The 18690-nt window shown below is 37.3% G+C and overlaps 1 protein-coding gene across 2 annotated transcripts; it reads right to left on the minus strand.

The window, feature by feature from the left end:
- Positions 1-3000: 3000 nt before the first annotated feature.
- Positions 3001-8986, minus strand: LOC133804090 (homeobox protein knotted-1-like 2). Of its 2 annotated transcripts, XM_062242243.1 has the most exons (7): positions 8839-8986; positions 8588-8648; positions 7944-8477; positions 7682-7804; positions 7367-7505; positions 3723-3979; positions 3001-3524 (listed from the first exon to the last, which is right to left on the minus strand). In XM_062242243.1, exons 3-7 carry the CDS (start codon positions 8439-8441, stop codon positions 3321-3323), a joined length of 1221 nt encoding a protein of 406 aa, XP_062098227.1. In that variant the 5' UTR covers positions 8442-8477; positions 8588-8648; positions 8839-8986; the 3' UTR covers positions 3001-3320. The 2 variants fall into 2 exon arrangements, with proteins under 2 accessions (XP_062098227.1, XP_062098228.1); XM_062242244.1 differs by lacking the exon at positions 8588-8648 and having other exon boundaries at positions 8839-8956.
- Positions 8987-18690: the final 9704 nt, after the last annotated feature.

Here is an 18690-nt window from a genome sequence, read left to right on the forward strand (position 1 = left end):
TAGAAAGCTCTAAATAATTACAATATACATGGCCATAAGAAAAATTTGTGCCGAAAATACTTCCTGAGCCAAAAACTAGAGAGATGGTGCAGCAATGTGCCCCTTTCTCAGGTAGCATATATATATATATATATATATATGGAAAAACATTTTGTTTATATATATATATATATTTATATATTCATTCAAATATTACACCAAAAGTTTACACTCACCTATTTTTATTTTTATATTGATATGGTACATTTAATTTTAAATAAATATATTTAATCAAAAAAGTTATCTTGTCATAATGGTATAATATTTAATATTATTATTTTTTAAAGCATTGAGCATAAACCTTCCAAAATAATAATAATATCGTTCGCTAGCACATTACAAGCAAAATTTGCATCGACATTATTTGCAGCAACATCTCATTGCCGCAAATAAGGGGGTCACTCACTACTACAAAAAAGACTTTTTAGGACTCGCGGGGCGCGAGTCCTCTATTTTAGAGCCTTAAAAAATTGGGGATTTTTAGGACTCGTGTTGTAAGTCCTAAAAGAATGTTTTTAGGACTCGCATTGCGAGTCCTAAAAACAATGCGAGTCCGAAAAGAATGTTTTTTAGGACTCGCATTGCGAGTCCTAAAAATAATGCGAGTCCTGAAAGAATGTTTTTTAGGACTCGCATTGCGAGTCCTTAAAAGTTTTATTTTTTATTTCTAAAAAATTAATTTGTGGGTTTTGAATCCGGTGGCGGGGCGCCGGCGACGGTGGCGGCGCCACCATTAAAAGGTGGTGGTTCGGAAAACAAACTATTGGGTTTTAAAGCCCAAGAAGCAAGGAGTATGGTGGTGGTGGTGGTTTAGCTCGTGATGGCTTGAGGTGGCCGGAATATGCTCGGAAAGTTTGGGAGAAACCCATGAACGACCGAACTTCAAGTGCTCCGTTGAGGGCCTTAGGTCGCGCGTGATGTCACCATCTTCGGGGGTCGGGGGTTTCGGGGGACGGCGCTTCCATTGGACCGGCGCGTGACGGTGGCCGAAGGTGGGACGGCGGCGTTCGGCAGTGGCACTTCGGGAGAGAGGGAGAGAGAGAAGGTACTTTGGGAGAGAGAGAGAGTGAAAATGTGGGCTGTGTGATTTTTTTGGTTTTTTTTAATATATAATAATAAAACTTTTGTTAAAAAAATTTGGAGGAATTCGAAATTTTTCAAAATTCAAAATTTAATGATACACATAAGTTTTTAGGACTCGCGAATAATGTTTTTAGGACTTGCAATACGAGTCCTAAAAACATTCTTTTAGGACTCGCAACGCAAGTCCTAAAAAACTCCAGTTTTTTAAAATTCAAAATTTTATGATACACATAAGTTTTTAGGACTCGCGAAGAATGTTTTTAGGACTCGCAATGCGAGCCCTAAAAACATTCTTTTAGGACTCGCAACGCGAGTCCTAAAAAACTCTAGTTTTTTAAAATTCAAAATTTTATGATACACATAAGTTTTTAAGATTCGCAATGCGAGTACTAAAAACATTCTTTTAGGACTCGCGTTGCAAGTCCTAAAACAAATTCTTTAAGGACTCGCAACGCGAGTCCTAAAAGGTCCAGGAGACTTTTTTAGGACTCGCATTTATGTGAGTTTCCTAAAAATGTGTTTTTGTAGTAGTGACTTGTGGCAACATAATCTTTTCGTCACAAAAAATGACTCCGTTAATTTGGTTGGTGATATAGGCAATTGCAGCGACACTTTTAATAGTTATGGTACCACTGTTGCACAATTGATGAGCGAGAGTAAAGAAAATGATATTTGTGTCATGACTGTTTATTTGCGGAGTATTTTTGGATATTTGCAGCGACATATTTTACGATTCACAACGACATTGCAGACAAGTCTTAGTTTACTTTGTTATATAAAAAGCACTAAATTATATTAATCAACATTAAGGCTTGGATAGTGGTACATCAATAGTTAATCATATAATACACTTTCTTTTACACAAATACATATCTGTAGGAGATATTTACGGCGAAAATACTTATGCTTTATTGAAAGTTGCACTAAAGTACCAAAGTTTATTTTTTGACAGCAAAAATACATAAGATCAACTTTTAGTTGCACCGTAAGTACTTGTTCTTAGCCCTCCCGTTAGATACTGACTTGGCAGATTAGTTTAAAATGATATTTGTGGCGAAAGTACCCAACTACGTACTGTTAGATGTTGTAAAAATTTAGGTACTTAAGTGCAACTTTTAGCACAACTTAAATATTTTCGCCGCAAATATCTCATTAAACCAATCTGCCACGTCAGCGTCTAACGGCAAAGTTAACGATAAGTACTTACGGTGCAACTAAAAGTTGATCTTAGATACATTTACTGTCGAAAAATAAACTTAAGTACTTCACTGCAACTTTCAGTACAATTTAAGTATTTTCCGCAAATATCCTATATATAAATATATTAAAAGCACTCGCATCATTTTATCTACTCAGATCTTAAAAAAAACAATCCAAAAAACATCATTTTCTATTTTGCCTCAAACTTTTTTATATTACCTTGTATATGAACTTCACTATTTTTTTCTATATCATATAAATATTCTATTTTTTATATATTTTATTCATTTTTTAAAATTAGAATATTTAATTATAATAATGCTACACATATGAATATTATAAAGTTAGGAAAAAAATTAATAAAATATTTATAGAATAATGCATAGCTTATCTCTAAATGTAGAGAAATATTATCGTTGAGGTAAAAAGAATGCAAAAAAACTCGCTTGATGAAAGCCCATTTTCACCACTTTTTCTCTATATTTTAGAGAGTTAATTATTTTACCTCACCTATCGGGGTGCTTTGGGAAGCAACTACACATACTGAAAACAATTTACTTTCAACACACTCAACCAAAAACCTAAAAAATAAATAAATAAACTAAAACATCCAAATTTATAGAAATAAGAAATGGCACAAAGCTGGTTTGCAGTACACGATTAATTATATCTTATCCACACCAACACGAAATAATTGATAAATAACAGAACGAAAAAAAAATCATATTGTAATATAGAACATTTCACAACTTCACTACTTAAAATCACAAAAGACTATAACTTGGAAGTTAAGTTCAACTATATATGCCTTAAGAAGAAATATTAAATAATTAACTAACTCAGCTTAATTTTTCAAGCTAGCCAGCTATATAATTCTTGATCATATTATATAAATATATATATAATTATAATTATAATTATTATTATTATTATTATTATTATTATTAGAAGAAGAAGATGAAAAGAAGAAGAAGAAGAAGAAAAGGCAATACGTTATACTATGGCCCAAGACGGTAATGACCATCGCCCATGTAGTGACCATCCATGTAGAGAGCGGCGTTTTGTGGATGCAGACCATCCATAACCATGAACTGCATGTCTTCGGAAGGCTTCCAGTGTCGCTTCCTTTGATTTATGAACCAATTATTTATTTGTTTCTGATCCAAACCGGTTGACTCCGCCAAAGCCACCTTCTCTGTCTCCTGTACGTACGTACTCAACGTAAAAAATAAGTTAATATTTTGATTAATTATGAAGAAGAGTACGTTTACTCATTCGTAATCAAGAAAATAACCCTACTAATTATACTTGAAAGATGATGAGAAAATAATGTCAAAGATGAAGAAGTATATATATATATATATATATTTATGTATATATATTTATATAGTAGTGGGTACCGAAGGATATGGCCACTTGTAGTGTAACTCCCACCAATTGAGAAGCTTCTGTCTAGCATCTTTGGGCAATTTGCCTTTTTTCTTTTTCTTGGAAAGCTCTTGCTTAAGCCCACTCAAGTAACCACTGTATTTCCTCAACAGGTGGTTCTTTAGCTCTCTGTCTTCAGCACGTGGGTCTATTTCTGGTACTTCCGTTTCTCCTCCGCTGTTGTCCTGATCCTCCTCCGACGAACCCACCCCTTCGCATTTGTCATGATCTGCAATATTATTAGAGTATATTTGCTCCTAATTAACCACAGTTATATGAAATACTAATACACAGTGTTGACCCCACTTCGTCATGTATAACAGTTTAAATTCTACACTAATGAATACTGATTTCAGTGCAAACAGAGATTAAGTAAAACATGCGCACAAGGATTTTTAATAGCAGTATTTAATTGAAATGCTATTCATGTATAGAGAAAATAGTCAATATTGTCAATAAACGGCATGATTATCATAACCAAACTAAAATTCAAGCATTCAGGGAAATTAACCCTATAAAAGAAAAGACAAAAAGCATCCACTAACATTTTTAAACAAATATATTCGGCAATTTAGTTTTGACATTTAATTTATTAATTATCAAAATATGCAAGTTATAAATCTGCATTTATAGATAGGTATATATTATAGTAACCCTTTATGTTATGCCATGTCATGTCTCATCCAATTTATTGAATCAAGAAAAAGTATCAACATACATACAGAGTTAGGTTTTTTTTAATTTTTATTATTATTAATATTAATATTCAGATACGCAAAAAGTTTGTAGCATATATACCAAAGATAAGATTAGATTAGAGAAAAAAAATATATAAATATATAATTTCTTCTAAACAAGTAGTTCAGTCGATGATCATCTAAATCGTGCAGGCACACGTTATAATACAACTCAAATTTCAAGGAATTCAACGACAAAAATATTAAGGGATTCCCAGTTGCTTTTTTGTTTCCTTGTGAACCCTTTAAAGCTCTCACTCCAATAATTAAAGAATTCGTCTCTTTGGGTTCAAAAGTGTGTTGTCAAAAAGTTAAGAAGTGACACAAAGGAAAGGAGGACACTTAGTTGAGTGTATATATAAAAATAAAAAATATGATGTACTGAAATTAGGAATATTATGAATACGTATTACGCACATATATATATACAAATACAATAATAAAGGACCTAGAGAAATGCAAATCCTTTTGTACAGTATATACAATAGGTAACAATGATAAAATGAATTATATTGCACTTCGTACTAGTGTTGGCTGAAACTGTGGAGTTTACAGTTCACAGGCTTTTTTCGTAAAAATTTCTAAATTGAAAACATATCATGCTAATGAGGTTTTTTCTTGAATTTTTTTTTTTCTGTTCTTTTCTCATGAAGTAAAAGGTACTAATTCGCATAAAGTAGTTATAACCATAGCAGTGACCAAGGAAGCTCTAATTTACATCCAAGAGAACCAGACATAAAAATAAATAAATATATTTGTCAAATCAGAGTAGATGTGTAATGCACTGCCTATTTTTTTTTTTGAAATAACTGCAGAAGCGCCCGTATGAGACGCTTATAATATCATAAATAAATAATAAATAATAAAAAATCATTTTTTAATATATATATATAAATATTTTACTGAGTTTTTTTTTTTTTTTTTCCTGGCTGGGCATCAGTGTCACTTAGGGTCAACTCTCAATTGGATTGGATGGTCTAAATCATTGAAAACTTAATGGGCCAGGGCTCCTAACAATCACCATTCTATACTAAAACATTCTAAATGCTAGAGCAAAGCCCTTATGGTGAATAATAAAGTAGTAATTCTAGTTTTAAGACTTATATTGCGTATGAATATCCACGCAGATTGTAATCAGCCTAGTATTTAAGCAAAGCAACTCAACCTTTTTCCTTTTCTTTTCTCAGCTGGAGTTGAATGTAAAGAATCGAATTTTCTGCTACTTCATCTCTTTCCTAGTTAATAGTACCAATAAAAAGGATCTAGATATATATATATATAAATATATATGAAATCAACTGTAATGAAAAGACTATATCAAAACAGATTTTGGAGAAAAATGAAAATAAAAAAGGAGATTTATCTCTTCCAAAATTAATACCATGTTGATCATTTGTAAATATGTAAATTAATACATTGGTAAAAATTAAAAGATTTTTTTCTTTTTATGATCTATTACTTAATACTAAACATATTTCTTGTGTTTTTTTCAAAAGTAAATAAATAAATAAAAAGAGACGCTGAACTAATAATGTCATGATGGTGTTAATGAATGTGGCTTCACGTGGGGGCGAATATATGCACAAAAGTTTGGTAAACACAAGTCCACAATCATATGTATATAGCAGGAAAAATCACTAAGTATTATACAATAATGATGTTTAGGAAAGTAACATATATACATTGTTATGACTTACAGTCCAATATACGTACTATATTCAGGAAGAAAAGTCATCTTTGATCTTCATGAACAAACAATTTTTATTTATAGAGCTAATAATGACAGCAACTTATCTGTTCTAAAATAACGAAATATATCTATAAATAAAGATCGAAAATCAAGATGTAAAGCAATATTATACGAAGAAAAATGCATTAATATCATATATGCATCCGTACAGAAAATACATGCATCATGGAATAGCTCAGATTTAAACGGCATCCAATGTATGTCAATTCTATCAGCTACCTCAATTATTTTGACCACACTAGTTCATAGACTAATTGACTGTGAAAAAACAATAAATAATTAAACAAAGAGTCTGGAACACCATGAATACAAGAATGATGTTACAGCAAAAATATAATTTATAAAATAGAAAAGAAAAAGACTGAAGAGGCTAGCTTTTATTAAGACCTGAAACCCTAATAAGAATGACGTTCTGTCAGAGAGGACAGGCTATATATATTATTTGTAGAAGCTATAAAATTCCAAATGTTTGGATCTTACCTTTCTTACGAGACTTTCTTAATAATAAAATTAATTAAAACCACGTTATTACAATTAGGCACCTCATTTTGTCTTGTTTGTCAAAAAATAAATAAAAATAATAATTAAATTAAGAGTTTCTCTTATCCTTGATTCTCCTCTCGTCTATTCTGAAAATAACATATATACACATAGCAAAGTTAAACATGATTAGGGTTTTGATGTTCCACTCATGACAACCCCGGCCCCAAAAAGCAAAAACAAAAAATGGTTTATTGATATTACCTGATCGTCAGTGCTCACCAGCCTTTTTTTGGGTCTGGTAGAAATATAAATAATGTAATACATTTGCAAGGTGTAATATCTACTGGGCAGTCAAAGTTGCCTTATTCAACGAGAATGGAATTTAATGACTGGTGAATATGAAATAGATACTGACAAGTTTACAGTTCTCAAGGAGACCCCGGACACTCGAACTACCAGTTTTTGCACTATTGTCACTTTCTTTCTTTCTTTTTTTCTCAAGCAGTGTCAAAATTAGACCAAACAAACTCATGTCTGCTACTCTGCTAACAAACTCAAGGTTCTTTTAAAAAACCAAAAAAAAAAAAAAAAAGTTTCGTGCAAAAGAAATTATTAAGTAGCGAGTGAGATATATAGAAAGTAGTACCGGAAGTGAAGATCCGTACAGGACCACCATTGTTGAGCATGTTAAGCTGAGTTTCGATCCGTCGCATGAAATCCATAGCTTCTTGAATGGGCCTAGTCAGTTCGTCCCGATACTTTACCAACAAATCGTAGTAAGCTTCCTGCAGTTTTATCCCGATTTTTTGCTAATTAGTGGAGCTCCATTTTCATTATATTATTAATTGGACACCCCCAAAGAAATATAATATAATTAATATTTATATATATATAATATGGTTATGAATTTTTTTGTTTTTTGTTTTTTTTTTAAAGAGATATGGTTATGATGATTAATTACCATAAACTGATCGAGTTCTGGGTCTTTTGAAGTCTCTCTAGAGCTAACTAGAGATCGCTGCCGCGACTCAAAATCCTGACGAGCAGCTCCGAGCCGAGCCACCACTTCAGGCGGAGCACCCACCTTCATTGAAATGGAAAAAGAATGAGAAAAAAAAAATTATAATTATAATTAAAACTAAAACTAAAACTCAAGTGACTTAAACTTTACAAGTACACATGGATCACAAAAAGTATTATAAAGTTAAATTTATCTTGAGAACCTTTTGACAATCCATGTAAGCTTCCAAGAGATTGGAGTACTGAGGGTGAGCTATGATCTTGGCTTTAATGGTCTCAACTTCCTTATTAGAGCGGTGAGGTTGATCATCCTGGTTTTCTGGCAACTGATGATGATCGTGAACTTGCTGAACCGTCTGATGATGGTCCCGAGTCATTAGATTAGGATCGTAGTGAAATTTCTGAACATGTTGATGGTGAGAAGTGCTAGCTTCAGTCTTCACTATGGGGAGATGGTGATGATGATGATGATGATGATGATGATTAGGGCCCCCAGTAGTACTGGACTGAAAAGCACTACTACAGTGATCTCCTCCACCTCCAGCGGTGGTTGACTGAAGGTGAAAGCTGTTGACCGACAACTGATGATCATGATTTCCTCTCCCGTAGTTACTATTAGCTCCCATATTTGCCGATGAATACAGGAAATTCCCTCTTGAGGCTGAGTTCTCGTCCATTTGATTATAATCCTGATTATTCATTTTCTCAACCCACCCAGACGGATGATCTCAATCGGCCTGAAAAAGAGAAGACCAGAATTCTTTAAACTAATTAGCTAAAGCCCTAAACAAAACACGAAATAAAAATAGCTAGCTAGCTATAGTCTGAGAGGTTAAGAAATTGAAACCCTAGGAAATGAAGAGATCACGAGTGTTCCCCCGCGAGAGCTTGACTTTGGTTTCTTTGTTCTACATGAAATAGAAGGTCGTGAAAGAAAGAATAAAAAGAAATATATAAATTGGGAACAATTAATAATAGTAGAAAAAAGTAGGTTTAGATGAAGGAGCACCAGAAGGATAATAGGGATGTTAACAGAGAATTAAAAGAGAGAAGAGATAGAGAGAAGGGAGTTAAGCAACATGGGATAGAAGCTCTCACATGGTGCGAGAAGAGAGAAAGAGAAGTGGCGGAGACAGAGACGGAGCCTGAGCCGGCAACCGAGCGCTTCGTGGTCTTCGTTGGCTGACAAGACTTTCTTTTGTTGGGAGAAAAAGAAATATTTGAAAAATTCCTTAAAGCAACCAAGCCTATAGTAGGCCTAAAGATAAGGCAACTATAGATTTTTATTTTAATAAAATAAAATAAATCAAAAATATTTATTTTATTCTCCAATTACTACTACGGTTGAAGATGTTCAAAACTTACACACCCATTGTTTCACGGATTTTATTTTTAGTGTTCTACTATTTGTTTTGCTGATATTTGAAAGATATCGTATCATAGGTAAAGTACTTTTATATTAATTAGTTTTTGTTTCGGTTCTATTGTAAGAAACAACCACAAATACTATAATTAGTGGGCTTTCAAAATTTTAACACAATCTAGATCCTAGACAGTGCCAACATAATTCAATAATATTTTTCCAATATAAAATGTAATCATTGACAGTTGCCACACTTTTTTTCAATAAAAAAAAAAAGCTAACTATATATATAAATTATTTGATAATGATATCAAAATGTACACCAACCAAATTTTTAGACAGTAAAATAGCTCATAATTTTTAACATAGGTTCCATTTTAAATAAATATAATTAGTTATAAAATCATGTCACATTTATATTAAAAATTATATACCATGGCAATTTAAGAAAAAATTCCATACTTTTTGTGCACATATCATCATTACTTGTGTGTGTGTGTGTGTTTTTGAAGTTTTTCATCCTGCCTTACAATGACACAAAATAACCTGATGATCAGGAGGTGCACTGTGCGGCCGTCCCCACTGGAGAAGGCTCAATTGCTCAACATTACCCTAGAAAGCAACATGTGGGCCAAGATGACGTTGGGAGCTCAGCATCATGCCCACAAAATTCTCATCCAGGATACCTGACAGTCGTCGAGATGGAAAATGCCCAGTTAAGGAGCCATCTTGCTCAAGCTAATAAGCAGATTGAGGAGATTTTGACACGATTACTCCTTCTGCAACCGATGTTAACATCAGAAGGAGGCAAAGTGGGTCCCATAGGTCCCACAAGAATAATCAACCCAATCATAGTGGCTCTGTCAGAACTGCAACCCGAGCTCCATACCTTCAGAGTGGATCCAGGGAAATACTCAACCTGCTAATACTCGTAGGAGTCATCAACCTCATGTCAGGCAATTTTTTTGAACTGCAACCCTAAGCTCCGTACCTTCTAAACAGACCCCACGGAATGCTCAACCTACCAACCCTCATAGAAACGATCATTCAACTCACCCTCCCAGGAACCAACCTGGCCAAACAGGGCGAGTTGGGACCAATTCATTGAGGCAAGACACGGAGAAATAAATCGGTCCTACCTCCAACCCGAGAACTTGGAGTAGATCAGGGACGAGCTAATCTAGTGTGCCCCAATGGAACGAGGATGTTTCACCAATAAGACATCCACTGTCACCAGTTCGACATCCAACACTGCCTCGCCCACAAAGGAATGCTCCAGCTTGAGGGGATGGCAGGAGAAATCCTCCTCCCTCAAAGGACATCTATATCCCATGGCCTCGCACTAATAATCCAGGTTCTCGATCCCAGCCATGGGTTGTAAGCTTCGCTAATGGAAGTTATTGGACAGAGAGCCAACGTGGAGGCAGGCACGAGAGCGACCTGAGGAATTACTTGAGCTCCTTACAAAGTCTTCGTGTCGACCCACATCCCGACCTGCGTGATCATCTGAATTTACAAAGAGGATATCCAGTTCTCCATGATGATTTCAGTTATACTCAGCCTAGGGGAGATCCGTCTATCCTACGCAACAATGGGAATGTCCCACCTAACTAAGCTCAAGCTTGGAGGGGAAACAACTCATCTAATGTGTACAACAGGATGGGGGTTGATAATCAATTCCCAAATAACCTAGATGCCAATGATCCAACCCTCTAGCGACTTGCCTTAATGGAAGAACAGATGAAGAAACTCCTATCTAGAAAAAGAGTCGATGAGTGTGATTCCGATGAGGAGCTATAACCTTTTTGTAACGTCCCAAATCCCCTAATATGGCTTAGTGCCTAGATTAAGGGGCCAAAAGGGAAATAATTGGTTCATTGTGTTATTATGTGATTATATGCATGACTATGTGATTTATATTATTATATGGTGGTATCTGCATGCCTGGCAGGTAGGCTCGTTTCTTATTAGAAGGGCACTTCCATAATTTTGGCCCGTTGAGGGCATATTTGTATATTTATGTGCATATATGTCATATATGTGTGGGATGAAATTATTATGTGGATAAATTTGAGTTACTCGGCACGAGGCGATAATAGGAGGCAAGTTAGCAATTTAGTCATAAAGGGGTCAAATACCGGACTCGGGGTGAGCCTAGGGGTAGTTTGGTACTTAGTACATTATCGGGAATGAGCGAGTAATGGGAAATTATTTGACAATTATTTGGGGATATTGAGAATGACAGTAATTGTGAGACGTTAATTATAATTAATGGGAAAATTGGTAAAAGATCAAGCTGCCTTTAAGGGGCTTTGAGTAAGTGATGTGGCCTTAGGGGTATGGTGGTCATTCCCTAGCCTAAGGGAGGATTTATACAGAACATTCTAGATTTCTTTTTGTTCCCTCTCGGTAGTTCTCTTTCTCTTGATCTCTTAAGCTATTTTTTTTTTTTAGAAAAGCAAAGAATCTTTGAGGCTAAGCTTATGGATTTAAGATTGAATTACTGCAGCTGAGAGGCTTCAATTCATAGCTGAGGTAAGGGTTTATAAACTTTATTTTAGTTGGTTTTCTCTATGGTTTTGGATGTTATTAAGCTTGAAAGTTTAAGGTTGTGATTGGGTTGTTGGTGGTTTTTTGAATGTGTTAAAGCCTGGGTTTTGATCTTGATAGTGTGCTGATAATGGTTGGGGGTTTTAGTTTTGGCTTTGGGAAGGATTTGTTATGATTTTGGTTGAGTTTGGGTTGAAGGAAAAACAGGGGTGCTAGGTTCGTAGGGTCGCGCCGCGGCCCGGTTCTTGGGCGTCATGGCCCGTGCGAACCCTTGGGGCTTGGTGATGCTCTATCTTGAGCCGAGGCCCTCAAGTGCATGTCGCGACCCGCCCTTGTACTCAGATAGGGGGGCTTTCTATTTGGGAGGCGCGTTGTGGCCCTTGAGGGCAGGTCGCAGCCCGCCTGGTCCTCTTTGTCCAGCCTAGGTTTTAATGACGCAGTTTTGAACCATAAGGCTCGGGTTTGAATCTACTACCCGGTTTGGTAGAATTCGAGATCCCGGAGGCTAGGACTTGGTCCAAAAGGCTTTAATTTCTCATTATTGGTGGGATTTTATATTTAAATATGACTAGGTTACCACTAAGGGCTCAAGATCAGGATCGTGCTCGAGGGTCCTTCTTAATTTATTTTACACTCAGACTTGAGGTAAGAAAACTACACCCATCATGTGACATACATGACTAGGGCTTGGCCCGAATGTCGAATATTATTTTGATTGGGCATTGGCCCCTGTAAATGTGCATGTTTATGATTATGCATGTGATTATTGATGAAGCATGTTGAGTGCTCTATATATAGATATTTTTTATATGATGAATGCTTGTTTGCATTATATACTTGAGAAAAGCATTGACTTATCAATGAAGGACGGCAATAGCGTTGAGCGCTAGTCGTAAAGCATTGACTTATGAGTCAAGGGTAGCAATAGCGCGTTGAGTGTTGATCGATATGATTAGATCTAATCAGGAGAGCATTACATGCTCGGTCGACCCAATGGTTGTAGAGAACTAAAGTGCTTGACTAGCTCTATGGCTAGTTACTCAGAGATAGGGCAAAGGACCTAGGTTGACCCCATGGTCACATAGCTAGGGCAAAAGGCCCAGGTTGAATCTATGTTCATCCAATTAGTGTTGCGAGCCCCAGAATGATTTTATAATCATTTATTTGTACTTGTATGCATGCATGAGTAGGTTATTACTGCTGGGTATGCTAGATATACATCGGAATCTGTATATATTGTTCATGCCCTTGTATTAAGTTTTCTTGCTGAACTTTAGCTCACGGATGCTATGTGGTGCGGGTAAAGGAAAAGAAAAGTTGGACCAGCCATGAGTTGGAGAGCTTAGGTGGTGACATGTACATATGCGTCCGCTTGACCACTACGGCCAAGGTTTCTTAGAGGAACTAGGGTTTAACCCTATTTTTGCCGCTTAGGTCGAAAGATTGTAACTTTTGAGTTGTAATGACAATTTTGGAACTGTAAACAACTTTGTAAACGTTATTATGGGTTCCCATGTATAGTTTAATATTTTAATGAAACATCCATTCCTTTTAACCGAAATTTTTAACCCTAGACCATTAATTACCTTTAGATGGACATTTATGGCCTAATGACTCGTTTAGAGAGTTAAGCACGATTTAAAACACACAGTGTAACAATCTTGGTTAACCAGGGAGTTACATTTTTGCTCCTAATATTGCAGCAGCTCCGTATGCTATTGTCTTTAGGATGCCGACTATGCCCGCATATGATGGCAACACTGACCCGTCCAATCGCCTCGAGGCATTCAACACATTAATGATGGCCCACAACGTCGAGTTCGACTTGAGATATATCTTGTTCCCCGCAACACTGCTAGACCGGCCAGATTATGGTCAACAAGTACAAGAAACATTCAATCACCTCATGGCAAAACTGTCTTCCAAGTTTAATAGACAGTTCTGACTTGCGAAGGAAAATTGCGTTGAAGCCGATTCGCTAGCTAACATTAAACAATAACCTGGTGAATCCCTTAAGGCATATCTGAACCAGTTCATCAATGCGGCAGCACAAGCTAGGGATGTTGATGACAACTCCAAGCTTATGGCTATGACGACAAGGATCATAGTAGGAGGTGATTTATAGAAAGAACTTCAGCGGAAAGGAGTAAAGAGTGTAGATGAATACTTGACTCAGGCTCAGGAATGAATAAATCTAAAGGAGGCACAATCTGTCATCGCAGGAAGCAGCCAGACTCCTGTCCAGCCCGCTGGAGTGGTGGTGGGTGTTGCAGCTACAGCTCAACCCGCTACCCAGAATAACCAGACGGGGAGCAATAAGTGGGAAGGGGACTGATGAGAGCATCCAAAATGGAACAAAAAAGAACAAGCTCGGTGAAAATTACAAGTCTGTCTATACCACCTATACCGACCTGACAGATATGCGAGAACGTGTCTTCCTGGCAAATTCTAATCGCCTTCCATGGAAGAAACCGAAGCCCTTGAGGCACCAGAGGGCGAAGAGAGATACCGCCAAAAAATGTCGATATCACAACGACATTGGCCATAATACAGATGATTGTCGTCAACTAAAGGATGAGATCGAGACTCTCATATGGGCTGGACCGTTAGCACAATATGCTTGAAACCGAGTAGTTCCCAATTAGCCAACCAAGAAAAATATTCATCCAGCTCCAAAAAATTCGATCAGTCAACCCGGGATCAACCAGATAAAAGGAACCAAATTGTGCCCCCTCTAGTAGAAGGGTGGATATAACCACTATCGCTGGAGGACCTCACTTGGCGGGCACGAGTAATGGGGCCCATAAAAGGTACAAACAGGAGCTAAAAACCCACAATGGCAATGAGTTCATTCCAGAGCAAAGTTTATCAAAACAACAGCGGTTGGAGAAAAAACCAGTCATTTTCACGGAAAAGGATACTAGCCACGTCCAGTTCCTACATAATGATCTGCTGGTGATAATGGGAGCTCTATAAACGTGCTATTCAGGTCCACCCTAGAAAATATGGGACTATTTGTAGCCGATCTTAAGGCGACCTTGATGACCCTATATGGATTCTCAAGAGAAGGAACAACAGTCGTAGGGACAATCAGGCTCATAGTTACGCTAGTAGATGATGCGCGAACTGTTGCTAAAGTATATGTACAATAGTCGTAGGAACAACAGTCGTAGATGATGCTCGAGTTCGTCATAATCGACTGTCCGACCGCATACAACGCAATTTTGGGATGACCCGCACTGATGAATTTGGAGGCTATCACCTCAATCCAACATTTAGCATTGAAGTTCCCCTCGACCTCAAGTATATGTACTCTAAGAGGAGATCAGCTCACTGCCAGAGAATGCTATAGCATTGCTATGAAGGGAAAATCATAACCCGGGCAACAGGCAATGGTCATCATTGAGGGAAGTGAGGAACCTTGGTTAATGGAAATTTCCAATGGGGCGAAAGAACCTCAAGAATGAGGTAACGAGGTCGCCCAATAGGATGACATTGATCTATGATTAGGCGAAGATGGGTCTAAAATCCAAGCATTGGAGGAGCTCGAGGAAATCAGTGTCGACTCAGAAGTACCTTCAAGGGTGGTAAAGGTTGGAAAGAATCTTGGAACTAAAAGGAAGAAAGATTTGGTTGAGATTTTGAGAAATAACATGGACGTCTTCACTTGGTCACATGAAGATATGGTGGGAATCAATCTGAATGTTATAATGCAGACTCTGAATCTGGACAGGAATATGCGTGCAAAGGTATAGAAATGAAGTCGAATTGGGAAGGAGTGATCAGAAGCTTTAGAAGAAGAAGTATCTCGCTTACTTAAGTATGGATTCATAAGAGAAGAAAAATATCTGACCTGGATTGCTAACCCTGTTTTGGTCCCAAAGCCCAATGGAAAGTGGCGAACTGGCATTGACTTCTCCGTCCTCAATAAGGCATATCCTAAGGGTTGTTTTCCACTACCTCGAATCGATCAGTTGGTCAACGCAATAGCTGGTCACGAGCTCATGTCTTTCATGGACGCATATTGTTGATATAACCAGATCGCGATGAACCCTGCAGACCAAGAGCACACTAGCTTCATGACTGAGCATAATGTCTACTGCTACAATGTTATGCAATACGGGCTGAAGAATGTTGGTGGAATGTACCAACGACTAGTTAACAAAATGTTTGTTAACCAGATCGGGAAAAACATGGAAGTGTATGCTGATGATATGCTCGTTAAATCAAAGACTGACAGTAACCATGTATCCAACCTGGAAGAATGTTTTCGCATGTTAAGGAAATATAACATGAAGCTAAACCCTCAGAAGTGCACCTTTGGGGTTTCATCGGGGAAATTTTTGGGCTTCATAGTCAACACAAGGGGGTTAGAGGCAAACCCAGAGATCAAGTCATTATTAGAAATTACTTCGCCTAGGTCACGTAAACAAGTACAGAGCCTAACTGAGAAAGTGGTGGCCCTAAACCGCTTCGTTTCAAAATCGACTGTCAAGTGTCTCCCGTTCTACATCTTTCTCAGGGAAAATAAAAATTTTGAGTGGACCGAAGAATGTGAGCATGCATTTCAGAATATGAAAACTCTCCTGGCTGAACCCCCCATATTATCAAAACCAACAGCTGGAGAATGTTTGCTCTTATACCTAGTTGTGATAGAAAATGCGGTCAGCGAAGTATTAGTTCGAGAAGAAAATCGGGCCCAAAAACTGGTGTACTACGTGAGTAAAAGGCTTCTTGGGCCTGATTCTAGATACCTTTTAATAGAAAAACTCACGTTCTACTTGATCTTGGCCTCGAGAAAACTCAGACCGTATTTCTAATCTTATACCATCCACGTCTTAACCGATCAACCTTTAAGTCAGGTCTTACAAAATCCTGAAACATCGGGATGTTTGCTTAAGTGAGCCATTGAACTCAGTTAGTTTAAGATATTATATAAACCGCACATAGCAATAAAAAGTCAAGTGCTTGCTGATTTTGTGGCAGAATAGACAGGTTTTCAGGACGAGCCAATGAGAGAACCAGTGCAAGAAGTTGTGGAAACTCTTCGTTGATGGATCATCTAACGAAAATGGATCCGGAGCTGGGATAACTCTGATCTCACCTAAGGTACATCAGTTCCATACAGCCCTGAGGTTCGGATTCGAAGCATCCAACATTGAAGCAAAGTACGAAGCTTTATTGACAGGAATACGGGTGGCGAAAGAACTTAAAGCAAAGGCGATCCAATGTTATAGTGATTCTCAACTCGTGGTTAATCAGATATTGGGAGAGTATCAAGCTCGAGGTATCAAAATGGTGGCTTATCTAGCTAAGGCTGAAGATGGATTGTCCAAGTTTGAGTTTTGCTCCATTGAGCATGTACCCCGCGAGCAAAATTCGAATGTTAATGCTTTAGCCTGACTTTCCACCACCAAAGAAGTAGATACACTAAATGTGGTCCTAGTGGATTTCTTAGAACAACCAAGAATAACAGAAGAATTAGTTTAAGTCAAAGTGATTGACACAAAACCGACCTGGATAACCCCCATAGTAGAATATCTCACAACTAGTAAGCTACAGAAAGATCAGAAGGACGCAAGAAAATTGTTATATTAGGTCCCACGATATGTTATGGTTGAGGGAATTATATACCGACGAGGGCATTCGCTACCCCTCTTGCAGTATGTTCTGCCTGAGCAAGAATAGACTATCCTACATGAGATACATGAAGGATTCTGCAGAGACCATGCTTGTAATGCCCTACTACCTAGGGACCGTTACTTTGTGCATTTTAAACAGTGCTAAACTCGCCAAACGAGTCATTTGGCCATAATCATGTAACTAAATGTGATTAACGGTTTAGGGTTAAAAAATTTGGTCAGAGATACAACGTTTCACTAAAACATTTACTCTATACATTGGGATCCCAAAATACTTTTCAAAGGTTAATTACAATAAAAGATTTACAACCAACCGACCTAAGCGGCAAAATAGGGTTTAACCCTAGTTCCTCTTTAAACCTTCGGCCATGGTGGTCGAGCAACCGCATATGTACACATCGTCACCTAAGCTCTCCCACTCAAGGATGGTCCAGCTTTCTTTTACCTTTACCTGCACCACATAGCACCCGTGAGCTAAAGCTCAGCAAGGAAACTTAAACATGATTATAAGCATATAACAACGTGTCACCAAATCATAACAAGCATGCCTAACAGCAATAACCTTATTCATGCATGCAGATAAGTACAAATAAATGATTGTGGAGTCCTGCGCTCTGAGTAGATGACTAATAAGTCTCTCTCTCTGAGGTAGATGACTAATAAGTCTCTCTGAGGTAGACGACTAATAAGTATCGCCCTGAATAGATGACTAATAAGTCTCTCTGGGTAGATGACTAATAAGTCTCTCTCTGAGGTAGACGACTAATAAGTCTCTCTCTGAGGTAGACGACTAATAAGTCTCTCTCTAAATAGATGACTAATAAGTCTCTCTCTGGGGTAGATGACTAATAATTCTCTCTGAGTCCCACGCCCCAAGCCATGTGACGTTTCAATTACTTGAGCCTTTTAGCCCTGGCTCTAAGTAACTAGCCTTTAGACTAGACAAGCGCTTTAGTTTTCTTCGACCAATAGGTCGGTCAAGCATTTAATGCTCATGTTGATTAGATCTAATCATTTCGGCTTGCGTTAAACAAGCAAATACTGCTCTTGACTCATAAGCAATATCATACGACTAGTGCTCAGTACTACTGCCAATCTTGACTGATAAGTCACATCTTCACGACTAATACTAAACACCAATGTCGTTCCCTGACTAATAAGTCAATGCCATTCCCAAGTAAGTCATGCTGCCATACATTTACAATGCAATCAATGTCCATTTATAGAGCACTCAACATGCCTCATCAACAATCATTAGCATAATTATAATCATGCACATTCAAACATCCAGATATAAGGCATTCAGCATGCTTAACCAATAATCACAAGCATAATCATAATCATGCACAATTACATAGACTCAAGCTCTAGTCAATTCCATATTCAACATTTATG

This window comes from Humulus lupulus, chromosome X, assembly GCF_963169125.1.
Source record: "Humulus lupulus chromosome X, drHumLupu1.1, whole genome shotgun sequence".
Taxonomy (NCBI): Eukaryota; Viridiplantae; Streptophyta; class Magnoliopsida; order Rosales; family Cannabaceae; genus Humulus; species Humulus lupulus.

Bases quoted from the DNA above. Each gene is read 5' to 3' on its own strand.
- LOC133804090 (XM_062242243.1), bottom strand. From the start codon at position 8,441: ATGAATAATCAGGATTATAATCAAATGGACGAGAACTCAGCCTCAAGA. The intron at 7,805-7,943 runs GTTCTCAAGATA...ATTTCAATGAAG, and splicing joins CTTACATGGATTGTCAAAAG to GTGGGTGCTCCGCCTGAAGT. The intron at 7,506-7,681 runs GTAATTAATCAT...ATAAAACTGCAG, and splicing joins CAGAACTCGATCAGTTTATG to GAAGCTTACTACGATTTGTT.